This window comes from Micromesistius poutassou (assembly GCF_964030765.1).
Source record: "Micromesistius poutassou genome assembly, chromosome: 9".
NCBI lineage: Eukaryota > Metazoa > Chordata > Actinopteri > Gadiformes > Gadidae > Micromesistius > Micromesistius poutassou.
This window is the reverse complement of record NC_140279.1, coordinates 4,663,146-4,683,322: the sequence shown is the minus strand read 5'-3', so window position 1 is coordinate 4,683,322 and position 20,177 is coordinate 4,663,146. Positions and strand designations below refer to the sequence as shown.

Genomic DNA, 20,177 nt, shown 5'->3' with positions numbered 1-20,177 from the left:
AGTCAGAATCCACTGGTCGACTGCACGTTTCAGCATCAAACAGCGCTATCAATGTTCAACAGTATTCCTCTCCTCTCTGTCCGCCCAGACACCTCTCCATCCCACTGCCGGTAAGCAGGCGGGTCTTCAGCCTGAGCTGGTTGCTTCCTGTCTACTTCCTGTTTGCCGTCGCTTATGACGTCCTGTTGACCTTGATGGAGGTGGCCGACAGCCTTCACATCTACAAGCACGGCCCGCTCGTGGCTGCCAACGGCGGCCCGCTGACGCCAGCCAACGCTAGTTCTCCGTTGTGACTGTGCAGATGGAGATGGACACGTGTGGGCGCCAAGGACAAAGACAGACAAGCAGAACCTCAAAGAATCCATCAGCCCTCAACAGTATTGCACAAAGCATTTCACGAACGGGGGTTGTCTTGTAAGTACGCCCCTTGCAGCCGAATGCACTGGTTCACAGAACAAAGGCCAATAACGAGTACTTTAGCCAGAACGGAATCACAGCCCAGACTCAATTTGTCACAGAGAATGTAACTTTTATTAATTTGTAAACTGGTTCATAACATTTTATTCCTTGGGTGATAATGTCTGTCTGTGTTACCTCCACTAGACCCCCTCAATGTAGTATCCCTGTGGATAACTACTTAAGCTATAGAACAATATCACTCATGGAATACAGGATCGAATGGAATTGTCTTCAATGGGAAATACCAATATTTTTTTCCTTTAGGTCAACAATAATAGCTATCAAAATACCCTTTGACCTTGTTGAAACGAGCCGTCTCGAAAAGAAGTGTTGCATGAACTTTCTCACCCATCCATTCTTGGTTTCGGTTCATGTCCGATGGCAATTTGCAAATTCTTCAATTTTTTTTAAGTAACCTCTGCATGTGCTGAGAAGTGGCCATGTTTTAAAGTAGAGATTTCATGAATGAAGCATTAGGTTCTCCTCTTTTGTATCTTTCTTTCTTTCTTCCTGTCTTTCTTTCTTCATTGGTTCGTCCCAACTTCAAGAGCTATGGTTATTCATGGTGCCATAAGAGGGAGGCATTGATCGATTGATTTCATATCAAATATAGAAAACCGCACACACTCGCTCTAAATCACAAGTCACAGAACAATACGACGTGCCAAATTAAAAGTTATATTTATTCACCAAATAATATAGTAGTTTGTAGTTTGCTGAACAAAACCATTTATAAACGCTATTTTAAAAGCTTTAAAAAGAAAACACTGGACATAATTTTGTCCCAATTTAGCTTTGTCTATTTTACACTTCCAGATATTTTACACTCTATTTCACTATCTGGAGGGGGTTTAATCTACTCCAATGGTCTTTCTTTTTTGGTCTTTCTCTGATGGTTTACACTGTTTGTCTTTTGCACATTTTTCAGTATTTATTATGTTCCCTGAAATGAGAATGTACTTTAATCATGTCACTAAAGCTGAAGCCATGAGCATATATCGCACAATCATTGTTTTCAATGATTAAACACATATTTTCCGCTTTGAGTCAAGTCGCTTATTATTTTACTTTGTTTACGATTGCTTATTTACTAATTGTCAACATTTGCCTTGTTTTGCATCTTTATTCTCCTACCAAATACAGCCAACAGTCATTCTCCAAACCTGGAGGGGAGGACTGAACTAACAATGTGTTGGTTCTCGTTGATGGGCTGGATGGCGACAGGCCACATTGCTGTGTTTCAATCTGATACCACCTTTCCAGGTTATGGTATATTTATGTTTCATTAGGGTTAGGGTTAGGTGAGTATTGCCCTAAAGAATTTGATTATGAAATGTGAACAGGGTATATCATATGTTCAGCATTTGGGCCGGTGCTGGTATTTATAGTATTCTGGCACAATATGTATTTTATTGTATGACACAAACAGAAAATGAACGATGGTGGCGTTAACAATTCTCACCATTCTCTGATAGTAAAATGAAGAATTCAGTTCAGTCCGTTTATTACCTCAGCCTCCGATTCTCCATGGGGGGTTAATATCGCAATGAAGTCAAGTTTACATGAGATAACTGCAAATGTCCACAAGGTGTCAGGCTTGTACAAAAGCTTAAGCTTCCCTAAAGACATCCTCACCCTAACATCCACTCTCCATCTCATCCCCTTTTTTATCTTGCAAATCTCAGGCAAATCAATGTGTGAGAGTGTGCGTCCGTGTGTGTGTGTGTGTGTGTGTGTCTAATTCCTTTGCTGCATGACTGGTTGGCGGGGCCAGCTGCAGATATGATGGATGTCTTGGAGTGCCGGCCCCTCAGTGCATTGGACTGCGGGGTTGAAGCGCTGGTGAGAGCAGACTGGCTCGGTCTCGCCATCCTGCAGGTCCACCTTGTTCTGATGGAGTAACCAAAACCATTGGTTGGTGTAGGGTTAGAAACAATGTGAAAGTCTAATTTGATTGATTTCACATTCAAAAGAACACTGGCCCGCTGTGTTTTTTAATGTTGAGTCTTTATACGTTTGAGTGGTTTTGAGAGTTAATACCCACTCAGTTCAGTTAGGGGTTATTTTAAACTCAAGGTAATGTCAAACTGCAATAAATACAAATGTATAAGACTTGCTACAGATTCCCTTGGATGATGACCAGAGCATATAACTAAGAAGGAATACAACAGAAAATGTTAACACTCATTTCTAAATGGTTCACAAGTGATTCAACAAATATCCGAAGGCAAGATGTAACGCTGTTTCCTGTAATGCAACCCAATGGAAAATGCGTAGCCTTGAACTCACCACTGCTGGATACGTCTCACAGTAAAGGCTGCTACTTCTAGGGCTTTCACTGCTCTTGCAGAAGACATGACGCTGCAGAGAGAGAGAGGAAAGAACCAGAAGATAAGCTGGAGACAATATTATATTATATTTCACTTTCTCATTTATATTTAAAACAGGGAGGTGTTATTTTTCACACAAAGTTTATTTGACGAGGCCGCTCTTATTTGACTTCCATCTGGTTTCTATTCCGTGTGCAGGTTGGTGTCTCTGCCTGTGTGTGTGTTCTGATGTGTGTGTGTGTGTGTGTGTGTGTGTGTGTGTGTGTGTGTGTGTGTGTGTGTGTTTTGATGGGTGTATGTTTGTATGTTCACTCGAGTGCAAGGGAGTGTGGGAGTGGGTGTGTGTGTGTGTGTGTGTGTGTGTGTGTGTTTTGATGTGTGTGTGTGTGTGTGTGTGTGTGTGTGTGTGTACTCACAGCTCTGTCAGGACAGAGGGGAGTGCATGCCGCTGGGGCTATCCTGGTTCCCACAGGGCAGTGAGTCTCCACCATTGCAAACTCAGCCACATGGTTCATCCCAAATCGCATGAACTAGAAGATGAAGGAACACAGTCAGACCTGCGTCCAGCTAAAGCAGCCCGCATGATGTTATCAATCCTTATCTTCATTTTGTGACAGCTCACTTAAGCAGGTCTTCTCAATTGTATTTTTATTATTATTATTATGTCAGTTTAGTTTGATTGAATACAGCATTTTACAGAATTCAGCATTTATACAAATCGATTAGAAAAGATGGTCCTAAAAACAATGTTCAAAAGAGAAAATGGACACCATGTGTATGCTTGCATGTGTTTGTGTGTGTGTTTACCGATGAGCTCATTCTTCCCACATCACTTAGCACAAAGTAGTGTTCTGTTGCGTTATTGACGTTGTACTTGCTAATCACTCGGCTTATTCTTTTGAGACCATCGACATTATTCAAATTCAGCAGCCTGGGACAGTCCGGGCACATCAACAACGTCTCCTCATCTGCCGATGCCAACAGGAGAGGGGAGGACAAAGTGTAAGTAAAGTACAACCATCTCTCTGTTGGTGGAAAGCCCTCCTTCTTCTTGACGCATGTCAAATTAGGTTAAGGGTAACATTTTACTTTTTCCCAGATTAGCCTAAAGCTAAACTGTTTTTTTTTAACCTATTTCTATCTTAACCCTTAACCCTTAGCTCACTGTGTAGTTACATGATGTCCCATGATTTGAAAACATATCAAGTACATGCTGTCACATGTTGTTAAATTGTGATTATGCAGTACGAGGACTCAAGTGTAAAATATAACTGGGAGGTTTATATTTGGTAATAATGTTAAGGATATTTGGTCGGCTGTAAAGTAAAATGTACATAACCTTAGTCATTGTTCATGCGTTATGAGAATATTGGGAGAATATGAAAGTTGTGAATCAAAAAAACCCTACCTTTTGTAGTTAGACATTTATGTGAAACGACCGTTGTCACATTGTTTTGGACGGATATCTTGACCACACAGCCTGCCATCACAACCTATATTTGGGGATGGGGGGGGGGGTAGGAGTGAGAGGGAGAGGGATGAAGTTGTTGAGTAGCAAAGGATTTCCTAAATGCTTCACACGTGTCGGTAAGGGTAGGGTAAAGTCTGAAGAGTTACCGTTTGCGCGTCATAACGGACTTCACACTCCTCAAAGTGTTTGGGGTGGGTTACGTGGCATTTGGTCTCCTGGAGGTTCATCTTCAACTCGATCGAACACCCTTGTGGGTTCTTGAAAGTGCAAAGTAAAGAAATCCAAATGATAAGTGTGATTATTATTAGTAGTATTATCAAACATCAACCAGACATGCATCTCTGATTCCCTTTGGCTACTCTGTGCATTCTCTCCAGTTGTTGGTGTTCTTAAATGTCTCACTCAGTCTCACTTGTAAGTCACTTCTGATAAAAATGACTAAATGTCATTATCAACTTTTTCCCCAACCGTCTTAAGGGGAGGGGGGCGGGGGAGGGGGTATCCACACACCTCAACCACGTCGTTGGCAAGGACCTCTGACAGGTTGAACTTGTAGCCATGGTCCTGGTTCTGGTTGATGTGCTGGATGGCGAATCGCACGGCGTTGGTCTGCTGCCCGTCCCCGCTGCAGGTCACTGGCTCCAGCGGGGGCACGGCCCCACACAGCGCTACCGCCGCGCACAGAAACAACACTAGTCCTCTCATGATGATGACGGCCCGGCTGACGGAGGAGAAGCAGGAGTGGAGGGATGGGTGCAGCGCGACGAAGCCAGGGGGCTTATATAGAGAGGGGCGTTAGGCTCCGGGGAGGGTGTAACGTGGGCCTATGCTTACGGGCAAGGCTGCCAAATAAATAGAGACTTTAACCACCGTGGGTCACTGGTCGGTGGCTGCCAGAGCACACAGTAATTGTTTTTTACAAAAATGTAGTCCTTGCATTTTCCTTATCCTTTAGTAGGAAAAGGGTTAATGGGGGTCATGTAGATTGACCTGTGAAGCCCTTGGAGAAAGTTGACTTGACTTGAGTAATATTATAACTTTGCTTGTGGTTTTGCTTAAGAAACTCCAATGAAAGAAAGATGAATTCTAACTTAACATATCGTGTGCTAAGCATTTTTTGGGATTTGTGTATTTTGTTTTATTTATTCAGGGTGTCTCATTGAGGTTAGGCACCTCAGTGAAAATTAAATAGGCCAAGATTGCCAAGATTTACACAGCAAACTAAAATAGTGGGAACAGAAAATATCTGTTACCTTGTGAAAAGAAAAGGAGGAGGGGGGGGGGGTGAACAAATTATTTCATTAATACACAGGATCAGATGTTATAATCCCTTGTGCCAAAATCCAAGGAAAACACATATTCAGAGGCCCCTGTCCAAACCAACCTTACAAGCACGCTGGCTACCAAATTACCAACCAAAGGTGAAAAGAAAAGAAAAATAAATAAATAAATAAATACAATGCAATGTACCTATCCTATCTTATGGCTATCATAGCCTAAAAACAGCAATGCCACCTTCAACAGCCAAATGCCACCTACAAAATGTATGATTTAAAATGTGGAGGGGACCTATCCCCCCTTAATCGTGGTAATGACACTGAATTATTTAAGGTGAGTCTTGTGTCTTACACAATAAATCACAATATTGGCAAAAGTACACAGTGAAGATTGGGAACTCTGACATGATCAATATTTACAGAGTGGCTTGGAAAGGCAAAGTTGAACTCAAAGTCTACGAAAAAAACTAAAGTTATTTATGATGCGATTTGAAAGTGGATTCTAACCCTACGGATTCAGTGGATTCTAACCCTACAGATTCAATGGTTTGAACAAAAATTGAATTTAACGAGAGATGAATGACAAGGTTTGTAAAAATATTTTGTGCAAAGCAGGAACGGCATGGAGCACACAATACATTTTCTATTCTAATAACCAATAATTTCATAAATTCACAAATGCATGTAATCGATTAAAAGTTTAACTTTAGGGGTAATTTTGTGTAATATGGCCATTGAAGCCCTTTGAAAAAAATGATGAATACCAACTTAAAGAGCCAGGGAACCCACTGTTTCAGATGGAATTTCGAACACTTAATTGATCTCTTAATTGAAGTCTCATAACAGGTACACAACGACCCTCTTTCCTAAAACCCTAAGCCAAAACACATTATTTTAAATAACAATGTTCGAATTCCATCTTAAACAGTGGATTCACTGGCTCTTTAAGAAAATTAAAGCTTTTCTTGGGATTTTGAGGTAGGAATAATAAAGGAGGAAAGAAAAAAAGAAGAAGGCCTAAGATCCACAATAGATGAGCGCTGCTTGCAGCACTCAATAACTAACAAACTAGAAATTTTATACAATCACAAAAAGAAGATAATAACAATAAAATGCACATTTCTCTCTAGAAATGTTATCAACCCCCTTTTTAATGTTGAATCTATATACAAATATTGCATTTTCCACTGAGAATAAAACAAATTTAGGCCATCCTGTTTGTTTTCGCAGACAGACACTTGACATGGCACGTGGATGCCTATAGAAAAGAATAGGCCAAAAAAACGTAGGCGTCTATTTTTTTAAGCACTTTTAAGCACTATTTTAGAGTCGTTATTGTAAAACTACTACGTTTTCTGCTGTGGACCAACGTAGCTATACTACATTTTGGTTTGAGACGGAGTTGGCCAATGCCACAGTTCCTTTAAAGTGACCAGACTTGTGTCAATATAACTATGTAGTTATATTGACACAAGTTATATATCAATATAACTATGTAGTTATATTGACGTAACTACAGAGTTCAGAAAGTGTACACTCTGGCTTGGAAAGACATCATCAACAGAGACAGAACAAAAGTTGAACCAGTGTACAGAAAATAATTGAGACCTGCGACCTGCGATGCGAACAAATGTCCAAATGGATTTCCACACGGATTCAATGATTTCAAATGCACCCCCTTGGAAGCTGGAGTTAGACTGGCCCTGTTAGACTGCCCTTGCACTGTGCATTGCCTCCTCTTGCTGGCAGACCTCAGAATCAACTAGCTTCCTCCTTTGGGCTGCGGTTGCTTTGTGCCTAGTTGAACAACTTGTCAGGAGATCAACACCCCCACTCCCATGATGCACCTGCCCCGTCTCTGTTCCTGAGAGCAGAGCCTGCTCTTGAGCCTCAGACTGGGTTTGTAGAAATATTTGATGCAAAGTAGGAACGGCACAGATTGACTTTATTACTTTAAAATAGAATGGAGCATACAATAAATTGTTTAAATACCCCAAAAAATAAATACATTCACAAAGGGCTTGGAATAAATTAAGTATATTAAATAAAGTTGATCTGAATACAAACACATACAAATCAATAAATAATTGGTACTCAATACACTAGGTAATATGCTGAACATGTTTAAAATAACAAACCAACCATAGTAAAAACAATTGTATATCCACAGAGAATAGTATAGCAGCCATAACAAACATGTAGCACTGGTTACGTAATGAACAACGACATGGCTGATTCAAATGCCGTAGCTTTGTACTTCTAGCAAGGAGTGTATGAAGGCAATGAGATGACATGGGATTTAAATGGATGAGTTTCAAATAATAGCTGTACTAGAAGTAGTACTATAAGTACTTGATGACAGAATTGATCCATGGGTTCAAACGCACATTTGAGTGTCGGAATGTTTTCTTACTTTGTTGCGTGATAACAGCAGCAAACAAAAATGTATTACATGTGAATCGGTTATATCATTGTAAACATCAATATATGTTCTTGAATTAATTAGGCAAATAAAATTAGGCCATTTGAGGTATCAACTTTCAAAGTTCTTGTCGGATGAGCGAAATGAAATGCGAGGATGAGACAACATCTAACATCCACCATTGCATCTAAGCGTGACACAGTGTTTCCAGCCAGGACCTTAGAAATGTCCCATTATGAGTAATGAAGAGATCAATAACGGTTATTTAACCACCTTAGATATAAAAGGAGACATTCTTCATGTGCGTTGTGGACCTATTTAGGAAACAATTTCACCCAAAGCGACTTACAATGGATTCAGATACATGTAATTAAAGGTGACATATTATACCACCAGATGTCAGTGTGATTAGCCGTTACAAGCCGTTTTGAAAATCTCACAAGTGGGCGTGTCCACCTAGATGTATTCTGGATAGATCAGTCTATCAGCCTACCCAGTGGGCTGGACCAGATAATATCTTTAGGAATAGGAATTCCTAGACTCATTAAAAACGTAAACAAATACATAACTTAGGGTGGGGAAAAGATGATATTGAAAATATGCAGCAAAAACTGTTTGTACAGAAAAAACCCATCTGTATAGCAAGCATATCTTACACTTTCATACTTAACAAGATCATTACATATAAAATGTGAAATAAAAGGATAGATAATGCCCTTGAAATACATCACCATGCATCTTCACACTGTACAACGACGTTGATTCGGAGGGGACATTGGCTGAAATCATAGAATTTAAATGGATAGAATGTGTTTCTGTGGTCAAGCATTTTCATGGAGAGTCCATTATTTAGGGTAATAGTCATTTTATCATTCATTTGTGCTAGTTTAATCGACTGTATTAAAAAATCTAAGATATAGGCCTACTTACAGTCTAGAATTATAAAACAGTCAGGAGACACCTAACCCTGAAAAATATGGCAGCCATTAAATGTTTCAACGTCATGAAGATATCATATATTATCTAGTTTTAAGTCTGCGACTTAGGAAGCTGAACTTGTGACATGTTCCAGTGTCAGAGGTTGTCAACACCCGTTGATAAAGTCCCCATTCAAAAGGGGAACTTAATTAACGGAGTACCGCAGATGGATACATTCTATGCTTTTAAATTCCATTCCTGAGATCTTTGGAGAAGGACAGTGGCGGCATTATTATCTTGAACTTCCGGCATGCTGAACATGAAAAAAAAAAAAAAAGGCTTATTTTCATTTGTAAAATAGTATTTTATAAATGTGTACCAGCAGTGCTGTCAACAAAATGGGCCTAGCTCACCAAGACGAGCGGTTCTCCAGAGCAGCTCTTCCAGAGCAGCAGTGCCTACAGTATGATTACATAGTAATAACTGTTATTTGCTGCTACTACCAGTCATTCTCCTCACTGTGACTCAAATTAAGGTTACAAACCTTTCTCCACTGTCCTAAAAGAAAAAATATTTATTCAGAAATGTTTTGCAAGACAGAAATCTTTAACAGCCCCCTACTTTTCTGAGATAACACATTTGCCATGTACTAGTACCAGAGCAAGCATAGTAGACTCAACAAGTGAGGTTGAGTCTACAACCTATGCCCTGTTGAAATTGAATAACCAATGCTGACAAATGTTTTTTAAGGAAGAAAAGACAGGTAGGGAAGGCTATAGAAAATCACCTCAGAATATATTTTTTACGAAGCACCTTGACAATATTAATTTGATCTCTGATAGATGACTCTTAAGCACATAACACAATTCTAAGCAAAAACCTTTTGTTAATGGAAGAGAGGTTTTTAACCAATATCCCCTATTTTTATGACTTGACTTGTAGTGCTATCATTTCAAACCTGTTAATACACTAACTTTAGCAAGATAAGAGTCAAATACTTATTTGTGTGGAAATGTAAATCTGTACATTTAGATTGGACCGAGCAGCAAGCCACTCTAAAACTGTGTTTTCAACCAAAGAATATAATATCCAATTAACGATCTATCATGCTTTCCATACATTTCAACATTGATATGACAGCTAGTTCCCTCTTGTAAAGTGTGACCTTACGAAAGGCATGTTTGGAGATAATATATGAATCATTATTAGAAATCATTGTACCTCACGACATGGACGATCTTAGTCAATAAATAAAACCATTTGCTGTTTGTTACATGGTGATGAATTGTATCCAATTACTTGAACTATGTTTCTATTCCCCCCTGGCTATATGTACCCACTCAGGCAGTCATAACAAGCTCACAAATCATCAATCATGTCCCCGGTACGTCCACAAAGAAGCTTGAGCTTCAATGATCTGTGTTGTAACATGGACGCAGCTTGTTCCACGTCCCGGATCACACACTGAGTGCTTTTCTACATGAGGACCCAGATGTATGGCTAAACCGACTTCGGATAGTTTCCTCCCTGCTATCTCATGTTGAAACATCATGAGTAGATCCAACGCAGTAATATACTGTTGAATGTGTCTACCCTCCGTGACCATATAGACAACAGAATATAGTCTACCCTCAGTATTATTTTATGGAAGTGTGCGCGTGCATGTGCATGTGTGTATTTGTGGAGGGTGGGGGGGGGGGGGGGGGGGTCGCTTTATGCAAACATCCGACAGATTTACTTTTTGATTTGATTGGAGCGATGGGAGTGAGTCACTGCAGCCAAAGCCTTCTCTCAGTAAGTAATCACCTTTACTGGCACAGTGTCTCACCCTAGCACACGGACATTGTCTAGTGCCACTACATCACCTTAAGGGGGGGGGGGGGTGTTGTTCTGCACATACACACGCCGGGTCACCCAGGTGAGGTGAGGACCAACCTGAACACAGTCCTTCTCCTGAACCTCCACGTACGGCGTTCCTTTGAGACACAAAGACGCGTGGGTTCGTTCAATGGCTCGGTTCGCTCTGCCTACGTCTTACACACGAATGGTCAGCACAAGAAGCACAGTAAGCGCAATGAATCAAGCAGAGTCGAAGTATCCCGACTCGGAACAGGTTTATGGGATCTCTGGATTTCTTGAGCTTACAGTTTCCACGCGGCGCTCAGCAGTGAATCTCGTAGGCGATCTGGGAGTCCATGAAGAGGCCGGTGTGGTTGAGGAACATCCCCTCCGCCTCGGAAGTGACCACGGGCTCCGCCTCGCCCCCCTCCCCCGCCATCCTCCGCATGGTCCGTATGTCCGGCTCCTGCAGATGCTCCAGCTTCTCCAGCTTCTCCTGCTTCCCCTGCTGCTGCTGCTGCTGCTGCGGCTGCTGCTGCTGCGGCTGCTGCTGCTGCTGCTGCTGCTGCTGTAGTGGATGCTGCTTCTTCGGGGCCAGGGCTGGGCTCACGGCCTGTCCGGGCCCCGCCGAGCGGACGGGGCTGCAGGAGGACAGGCTCTCGGAGGGGGCCGCGGCCGGGTAACCCCCCAGGGTGCCGGCGGCCGGCCTGGAGGAGGAGGAGGCGGGGGGCGCGGGGGGCAGGACGGGCTTGGCGCGGTTCAGCACGTACATCTCGTGGCCCCGCTCGTCGCGGTACTCCTCCAGCTGGGCGAAGGTGGTGGGCCCGTCGGAGTAGTCGTTGACGTACAGGATGCTCTCCTCCTACGGGGTGGGGGGGGCACACCGAGCGTTTCCTTAGGAGACCTTTGTGTACATCTGTTAGGTTCCCCACCCCCCCGCCCCCTTTAGTGTGATAGGCTTGATCACAATTTCTTGAGATAAAAGCTGTTTTTCTTATTGCTCACAATATGAAAAAACTCCCTTGCTGTTTTTCTCATACCTAATGATTTTGCAAGTTGCCATGGTGCATTATAGCGATAACGGGATGGCCCACGACAACACGCTGGATACATGACTGATTTGAATGCACATGAGTTGCACTCTACCGACCATCATATTAAATATACGAAACAAAAATATCAAACCAAATACCCGCCCTCTTGCATTGATTGGTTACTCTTAATGCAATAGCGAATGAATAAACCAGATTGGGTCCACCTGCATACAAACGGCTCTGTACCCACTATGGGCTCCACCTCCCCGCCCGGCGGCACTCACCTTCTCCGACACGTCCGCCTCCTTCTCCCTCTGCTGGTGGCGGCTGTAGATCATGGCCACCAGCAGCAGCGCGGTGAGCGCCAGCAGGGAGATGCCGATGGCGATGGCCGTCTGGGTGGCGGGGCCCAGGGCGCTGAAGGCCATGCTGCCCAGCGCGTACAGGGGCTCGCGGCTGACGTCGGAGCCCGAGGCGGGACGGTGGTTCCTGAGGCGGGGCCAGGAGGGGTAGTAGGGCGCGCTCACCTGGGACCAGGACGCCCAGATGGACGAGGAGGAGGCCGAGGACGCGGAGGTGGAGGAGTTGATGGCCAGCTGGAAGGTGACCCGGGCCACGCCGCCGGCGTTCCAGGCCTCGCACTCGTAGAAGCCGGCGTGGGCCACCGTCACGTTGCTGAGGAACAGCATGCCGCTGCCCGTGTCGGGGTCGAAGCGCTCGCCGCCCTCGCTCTTCTGCAGATGCACCTTCCCTTCGTCCGAGGCGTCCTCCTCTTCCTCCTCTCGGGCCCCGCCGCCGCCTCCGCCCGCGGCACCCCCGCCCCCCAGCTCGTGCACCAGGCCCCGGGGGGACAGCACCACCTTACCCTGGAAGGCCTTCCTCCAGGTCACCTGCAGGCAGATGGGGATCATTATAATTATACATACATGGATAAGACCATTGTGTCAATCATCATACTGATCAGCGTTAATGGCCCACTTTCTGGCAAGTCTTCTTGGATCTTGTTGGCGATATGAATGGTATTGATTTTATCCTAACTTTGAAGGCAACAAATTGCAAATGTCAGCTAATTTACAATCACTCAGAGACATCTGTCTCATCTGGTCCCTGTTAATTGGCAGACAACTGGCCATGGACAAGAACAACAATACTCAAAAAACTGAATTCAAATCAGACTTTGCAGACAGTGAGTACCACTTTGTAAGCACGCTTTAGGGCTGAGCGATTAATCGATTTCAAACCGACAACACGATGTAATAGAACGCGATATGCAGCAAGGTTTGTATTTTCTTTTTTTCCATCTCAACACATAGGCCTGGCCTAAAGGAAAGAGCAGTTTATATGTTGACTGCTTCCAATGTTGTGTTGGCCATACTATAGAATGATTTATTGCTTGTTCAGTGAATAATACAGAACATGAATTTTAAAAAGAAAAATCGCATACTAAAATCGCAATATTGGTCGAAATGATCACAATCAGATTATTTCCCCAAATCGTTCAGCCCTTCAAAGGACATAGTCCGGGGTGTATATGCATACACACGGTACCTGCGGTCGCGGGTATCCTGAGGCGTGGCAGGACACCCGGAGGCTCTCCCCCAGCCGCACGGCAAGCCTCCTGGGCTCCAGCTGCACCAGCGGGGGGATGCACACCAGGCTGTTGAGGGGCACCTCCACCAGGCTGAGGTGGGAGAGGCGCGGGGGCTCGGTGCAGACCAGACGGCGCTCGGCGGAGCTGAGCAGGCGCTGGCCCTCCTCGTCGATCCAGCTCCTCAGCCAGTGGAGGGCACAGTCACACCGCCACGGGTTGTCTGGGGAGACCCGCAGTGAGAGACCCCCGTCACACAGATTCAAATGCACCGTCTCTGAGCACATCAGAAGATGTGTTGATATGCATTGTAGAGGCTCAGGTTTGGGACTGCATCGGCTCTGAGGTGAGACCGAGGCAGAGAGAGTCGTAAGTGGGCGGTATACTTCTGGAGGAAAAGAAGTGTGGTGAGTTTGCAAGAAAGAAAAGACGTGACTGCGGGGAAGACAAATAAACAGCCTTCACTGAAATACATGGCTAAATCTCTGCAGATGATAGCAATGTGAACAACCATTGGTCAACCATTCAGTTTTATTTTATTGGATTTCTGGTCTCCATGGTGATGGGGAAAAAAAGTATAAAGCAAGTTTGTCCATAAAGAAATCTGCTCTCGGTCAGCTGAAAAAAAAAAAATGTTTTTTTTAAAAGGCCTTTTAAAAAAAAAATCTAAAAAAATCGTGAGGCTGAGCATACACTGAGCCACTCAAAAGACCTCAGTCAGGAGGTCTGAATTCTTTGCTTCCCGACTTTCTTGTTTCCTTACACAATCTAAACTTTACTGGTGCACTCAGTATCTGAGCCAGAGGCTGTTATTCATCCAAATTCCAGACCAGGGCTGACCCTGGAGACTTTGAGTGCCCTAGGCAAGATCAGAAGATGATGATCATCATTAATTAATTTAATTGCCGTTATGAATTATCAAGTCAGACAGGGATGGACTGGGACCCAAAAATTTTGGATGAGCAAAACATGTTAGGAAAACATGTTTTCCTGACATTTTTCCAATATGATGGCCTGCATGGAGGAGGAAGGTGACCCTAGTATTCCAGGGCTAGTCCTGGCAGAGAAACAGACACAATGTCTTTGATGTGGCAGCCCAAACCCTCTGCACCTCTCTCTCTCTCTCTCTCTCTCTCTCTCTCTCTCTCTCTCTCTCTCTCTCTCTCTCTCTCCCGTGTGTCTCTCTCACCTGTGATACGCAGCACCTGCAGGCTGACCAGCGGCCGTAGAGACGCTGCCCCGATGGTGTGCAGGTTGTTTCTGCTCAGGTCCAACAGAGCCAAGGAGGTCAGACCGACCAGCGCCTGGTCCGACAGCATCTCTATGCTGTTGTGCTGTAGGTGGAGTTCTTGGAGGCGCTGTGAGGTCAAAAACACACACACAAGCACGCACGCACGCACACATGCGGAAACACACACATACACAAAAGTGTTGCGCTTGCTTAGAATAAAAGAACAATTGCAATGATGGATCACAAATGAGGTTATTTGTTTATGGTCCTTTGAAATCGGTTTTACCTGTAAGCCCCGGAATGTGTAATCCTGTAACTGTGTGATGTCATTCCCTGCCAGGTAGAGGATTCTGAGGTGCTCCAGCCCCTGGAACATCTCAGCCGTCACAAGGTGAATCCGGTTCCCGTTCAGAGCCAGTTCCAGCAGTTGATGCTGGTTTTGGAAGGAGCCGGCCTCCACAGCCGAGATGGTGTTGTTCTGAAGACACGCAGAGATGTTTAAGGTACTACATGCAAGAGGTCCAAGCGAATTGAAGGTACAATTTTGAAAAGAAATGATCTGCTGAAGAGTCGGGGGGGATCCGGAGGAGCTGTCCCTACTGTCTCCAAACCCCGCCCACCCTCAAAAACAGAAGCTTGATTAACAGATCCCTGTATCCTTAAAGTTAGCATCTATACAACGAATTGTGTATAAGAGCGCATTTAAAATGAATGTAGAACCGTAGCAAACCTACTAAGCCTTCTCTGCATGGGTCCTGTTGATTTGAACATGTCCCCCTTCAGAGGAGAAAACAGTCTGACTACTGGGTTCAGGAAATAGAACATAATAGAAAATATTTTTTCAGTTAAGAGAGCTTGGTTTGAATCCCCACTTGTTATATTAATGCGGCTTATTCTAAATCCTAAATCCAGACCACCATTCAAGGACACTGACTCAGAAAATCAGTTCAACAACTGGATGACTCAACAGCTTTTGGCAAAAACATTGTTCATGTTCATTCAACAGAAATTACTTAGGCTACATACCGTAAAACAACCACTTACACCACAACAACAGAAATATAAGTGGTATATAGTATGTACAGGTATTGTGTAGAATACACATAAAATGTAAACAATTAAAAGTGTACTTCGATGTTCTAAATATCTGCCTACGTAAAAATGTATCAGAGATTAGCTGGGATAAGATTAAAAAATGGGATCAATTGAGGGGTGACCCTCATTTGCAATGATGTCGACTCAAACAAATGCAAAGCAAAAACAACAACACATATATCAAGTATATATATGAAAATATATATAGTTTGAGCTCAAACAACCTCTACAATTTATTCATTTATTCACATGGAAGGAAGTGAAACAAAATAAAAATAATAGAACAAATGTTTGTCTTCAGTCTGTGAGCCATAAGCCATAAGAAGCCCATAATAACTGTTGATATTTCAAGAAAAGTGCCTTTTTTTCAGGCTTGCTCAAACTACTTTTGATGTGCACCTACCGTAAATGGTGTGTGTGTGTGTGTGTGTGTGTGTGTGTGTGTGTGTGTGTGTGTGTGTGTGTGTGTGTGTGTGTGTGTGTGTGTGTGTGTGTGTGTGTGTGTGTGTTGATGCGTGTGTGCGCGTTTGTGTGTGTGTGCGTGTGGTTACCTGCAGGTAGAGGTAATGCAACCGCCTCAGTTGTGGGAGATCTTTTCGCCGAATCTGACCAATCATATTGTCCTGAAGAAAGATGGTCTGGAGAGACACAACAGTAGATGGAAAGAAACAAGATGAGAAGGAACACGTCATACGTTGAATAAGTGCACATGAGATGGAGAAACCACCCACTGCCTGCAGTAGTGTTCTGACCTGCCCCACTACAGGTGGGCCCGTCTTCCAATCATTTGTTTATTCATTACTCCCTGCTGATAACATGGACTTTAGTATTTATTTAACAGATTGAGTTCCCTTGCTTTATGGGATCTGTACATTTGCAGGAGCTTTCATACAAAGCAATTTACCAGAGGGACTGATAACCATGAAAAGTGCAGAGGAGCCATAGGAATCAGACATACAAGGTGACAGGTGAGTCCTTTTCATATTATATTAATATTATTTTGGAGCTTCCAAAGTAATCAATAATCAATGCTGACACCATGACGTTGAAAGGACATCCACTCGATATGAGCTCTACTTTCTCCACACAGTGTGCACACGGGCCTCCGCTACCTGTGTGGTTGGCGGGACGTGCTTTGGGATGTCCCGGATGCCCATGGACCCACACTCCACAGTCAGGCTGTAGCATCGGCAGTTCGCCGGGCAGGAGATGGTGCCGTGGCCCTGGCTCAGGCTCGACAACAGGAGGAGCAGGGACAGGAGGCAGAGGACCGGGGAATCGGGATCCATAGCTGGGGCGGGGCTGGAGGTAAGCAGACAGATATACGATCCTAGTGCGGGCTTTCAGGCTCCTGTGGTGGACGGCAAGGAAGAAGGTGAGAGTGACCAGAGTGCACGACAATGCAGCTTGATGCTAATAACACATAAATTCCTGCACTCTAATGTGTGTCCTTTTCAATGTATTTAGATAAAATGAATAATATCGCAAAGAATCACTGCCTTACACAGCACGGTTGGAACACTGGAATACAGACTAGTGGACCGTAGGTTGAACTTGAAGCAAATATTGATACGTCACAACTCTCAAGAGGATCAACATTTTGTTGTGCACAAATATGTGTATATGCATCATGTTATTGCTGCGCTATGTTCATTCCTTCTAATGGTTCTATTTACCCCTCATAGTTTCTGCCTAGATTTAGCTGAGGTCCATATCTGAGCGGGCTGCCACCATTCTTCTGCATGGAGTTAGGTGAAATGTTAACCACTCCTCCAGACTCCACACGTACACAAAACAAAACAAAACCACTATTTCACTTTGCACAAAATGACTAACAGAGACTGTGCGCATTGTGTCAGAAGCAGTTATTGGCAGTTTGCTCTAACAGAATTACATTATTGTCTAACAACAACACCAACATGCCCTTTTATGGCCACTTAATTGAACAGGATTTTTGTAAGTTGATCTTTTGAAGCTGATCCTGTGTTGTATCCATGAGAAATAGTATAGCATTGAAAGGGGCTTGTCTAAATGCCATTGTTAAAGCTGATTCTACACACACACCCACACACACACACACACCCACACACACACACACACACACACACACACACACAAACAACATTTAGGGTTCATCATAGGTGTACATCATAATTAGTTTGAGCAAGTCTGAGTCTCTAATTTGTTAAATGTTCATGTCTTAATGTGTGATTTCACGTTTTTAATCTGTGTATATTATCCGTAGAAAACGCAGTAAAAATGGTAGAGGATAGAGCAGTATAATCAGGCTATAGGTCCGGGATCCCTCCCAGACAGGGGTGTAGATTGACAAGGGGTCTCCCTTTATGAGGAACTGCTGAGCATTTATCCCTTGTTACGCATCCCACATATTGAGACGATGGCCAGCATTGTGATTGGTGCTAATCTGCAAAGGTCAAACCACTGCAGGACAGACGCATTTCTCAACTCTGGCTTTTATCCAATGGCTGTGCAGAAAGCAGGGAAAGCTGTCATCATAGGGCTAGGTTAGATGTCAATGAAACTGTGCACACATGGATCAAGAGCAGGTAAACTGTCACTGTCTTTGCTTTGTGCCAAACAGGGAAAGTTGCGAGTCATCACAAAGTCACACGCTATGTATATTTAGTCAGAATATGATGGAAATTACTACAAAGAAAAATAAATGTATCTACAACAAAGACTGTGAAACTATCTATAAGTTGGTTAAGTTTGCTTAAGGCAATTCTCCAAGTTGTTATGAATATGACAGCGGGGGAATATGACATGGAGCCACACACAAACCATATCTGAGAATGTTTATTTTTTAAGTTAGAAAGACATCTACAAATTTGGGACTACCTCTCAGCATTGGCAACATGTCCCACTTTGACCCACTACAATATACTCTGTGTCAAACATCTGGTTTGCTGGTAAATCGTCACCCTTGAGATGCATAATAATAAAAAAGTGCAGACAAATCCAGTAAATGTTTTAATATCTATATTTTAACATTTTCTTAGGTTAAGTTAGGTGGGTTTGCACTAGGTACGTCTGCACTAGCTAAGTCATAGCAAGGACCTCTGAGGTCCCTGTCTCGCTCTCCAAAGTTAGTTTATTTACCTGGACATACATACATTACATGGACACATATAGGCCTCCCCATAAAAATGTGTGTGTGTGTGTGTGTGTGTGTGTGTGTGTGTGTGTGTGTGTGTGTGTGTGTGTGTGTGTGTGTGTGTGTGTGTGTGTGTGTGTGTGTGTGTGTGTGTGTGTGTGTGTGTGTGTGTGTGTGTGTATCTGTCTGTCTGTCTGTCTGTCTGTCTGTCTGTCTGTCTGTCTGTCTGTCTGTCTGTCTGTCTGTCTTTATTGGGGCCTGCTTGCGTTCGGGTGCGTCTGTGTGTGTTAATTATCCTTATCAGAAACGTATTAGTCTGCGGATCATTTTAATTAAGCCGGTAAACCTATATCGTATTGAAAAGCCTACCTCTTCTCACGTCCAAAGCACGTGTGATGTTTTATTTTACAGCTTCAAATATTTATTTGAATTAAGTTTTATTATAATATTAAAATAACACAGACAACATTGACGCACAATGTATGTTGACAGCTCAGGCACAGAATAATCCATGTGAACATTTTTCATTATGAACACGCATCTATTCAGACCTAATGTGCATACATATTTTTTAATGCACATGTTATTGCAGATGCAGATCAGTGAAACAGAATAAAGCTCAGGCATCGCAGCCTATGTTGTGCTTTGTTTATCTAATTCAGCCCAGGCTACATCCAAGATGGGCACACTCTGGTTAACGATGAGAACATGATCCTACTGTACACCTTACCTCGCCAGAGATAGAAGGAGAGAAGGGATATGCCTTGCTGTGCGATCCGGAGATTCCGACAACAATGCCCTCGTTGCTGTGATAACGGGACTGTGATTACATTCCGATCGGCGGTCAGAAATGTAGCTCATGCAAAACAATTGCGTGTTCATCCTCGTGCGGCGGACACAATGTGCGGGGCGCTCGAGCCATCCTGATAGGGCAGCCTACGACGAGCTCGACGCATCCTTAGAAAATGGACTCTTTATTCATGTAAAAAAAAAAAATGGTGGCTTTTGCCTCGTATTATGACTGCCTGGCATCCTATAAGTAGCCCACGTTTAAATCAGGTCGTTCCTTATTTAAATCCAGAATGCTATTCTACTGTAATCGTGATAATGTCCTTGCGCGCGCATCATGTCAATCAACGTGTCCACGTCTCTCTCCTGGCCCCGCCCTTTTTGAGACGCACGTTAGGGACATGTTATGTACATGCTTCATGACAGGTTGTAGTATAAATACAGCCGCTCAAGTCAAGAGGTAAATTCAAATCATGTCATAACACCGTAATTATTTCACACGCAAAGGCAGGCGAAAGTCAATGCATGACACACGTTTTTGCGTGAGAAGACTGACATGTTAACAGGTGAGTGATATGGTCCAATATCGTCAAATATTAGCCCGAGGCT

The 20,177-nt window shown here is 43.5% G+C and overlaps 3 protein-coding genes across 3 annotated transcripts in view; 1 reads left to right on the top strand and 2 right to left on the bottom strand.

Moving 5' to 3' along the window:
• The window catches only part of LOC311353497 (uncharacterized protein), a 78,249-nt gene extending 76,049 nt beyond the window's left edge, over positions 1-2,200 (top strand). Inside the window, exon 17 of the mRNA XM_084473410.1 lies at positions 89-2,200. Within this exon, the coding sequence (XP_084329536.1) occupies positions 89-293 (205 nt within the window). The 3' untranslated portion in view covers positions 294-2,200. The remainder of the gene's footprint in view (positions 1-88) is intronic.
• Positions 1,125-10,056, bottom strand: ahsg1 (alpha-2-HS-glycoprotein 1; the record flags this gene model as incomplete). Its single annotated transcript, XM_084473537.1, has 8 exons — positions 1,125-2,349; positions 2,749-2,820; positions 3,206-3,319; positions 3,597-3,757; positions 4,198-4,282; positions 4,407-4,517; positions 4,771-5,037; positions 10,048-10,056. 8 exons carry the CDS (start codon positions 10,054-10,056, stop codon positions 2,197-2,199), a joined length of 972 nt encoding a protein of 323 aa, XP_084329663.1. The 3' UTR covers positions 1,125-2,196.
• A 527-nt stretch (positions 10,057-10,583) lies between these two features.
• LOC311353493 (leucine-rich repeat-containing protein 24-like) lies at positions 10,584-19,707 on the bottom strand. The gene is made up of 8 exons (XM_084473406.1): positions 19,510-19,707; positions 16,777-17,015; positions 16,216-16,302; positions 14,856-15,047; positions 14,528-14,696; positions 13,299-13,561; positions 12,035-12,640; positions 10,584-11,578 (listed from the first exon to the last, which is right to left on the bottom strand). The coding sequence occupies exons 2-8, from the start codon at positions 16,951-16,953 to the stop codon at positions 11,039-11,041; spliced, it is 2,034 nt and encodes a 677-aa protein (XP_084329532.1). The 5' UTR covers positions 16,954-17,015; positions 19,510-19,707; the 3' UTR covers positions 10,584-11,038.
• Positions 19,708-20,177: the final 470 nt, after the last annotated feature.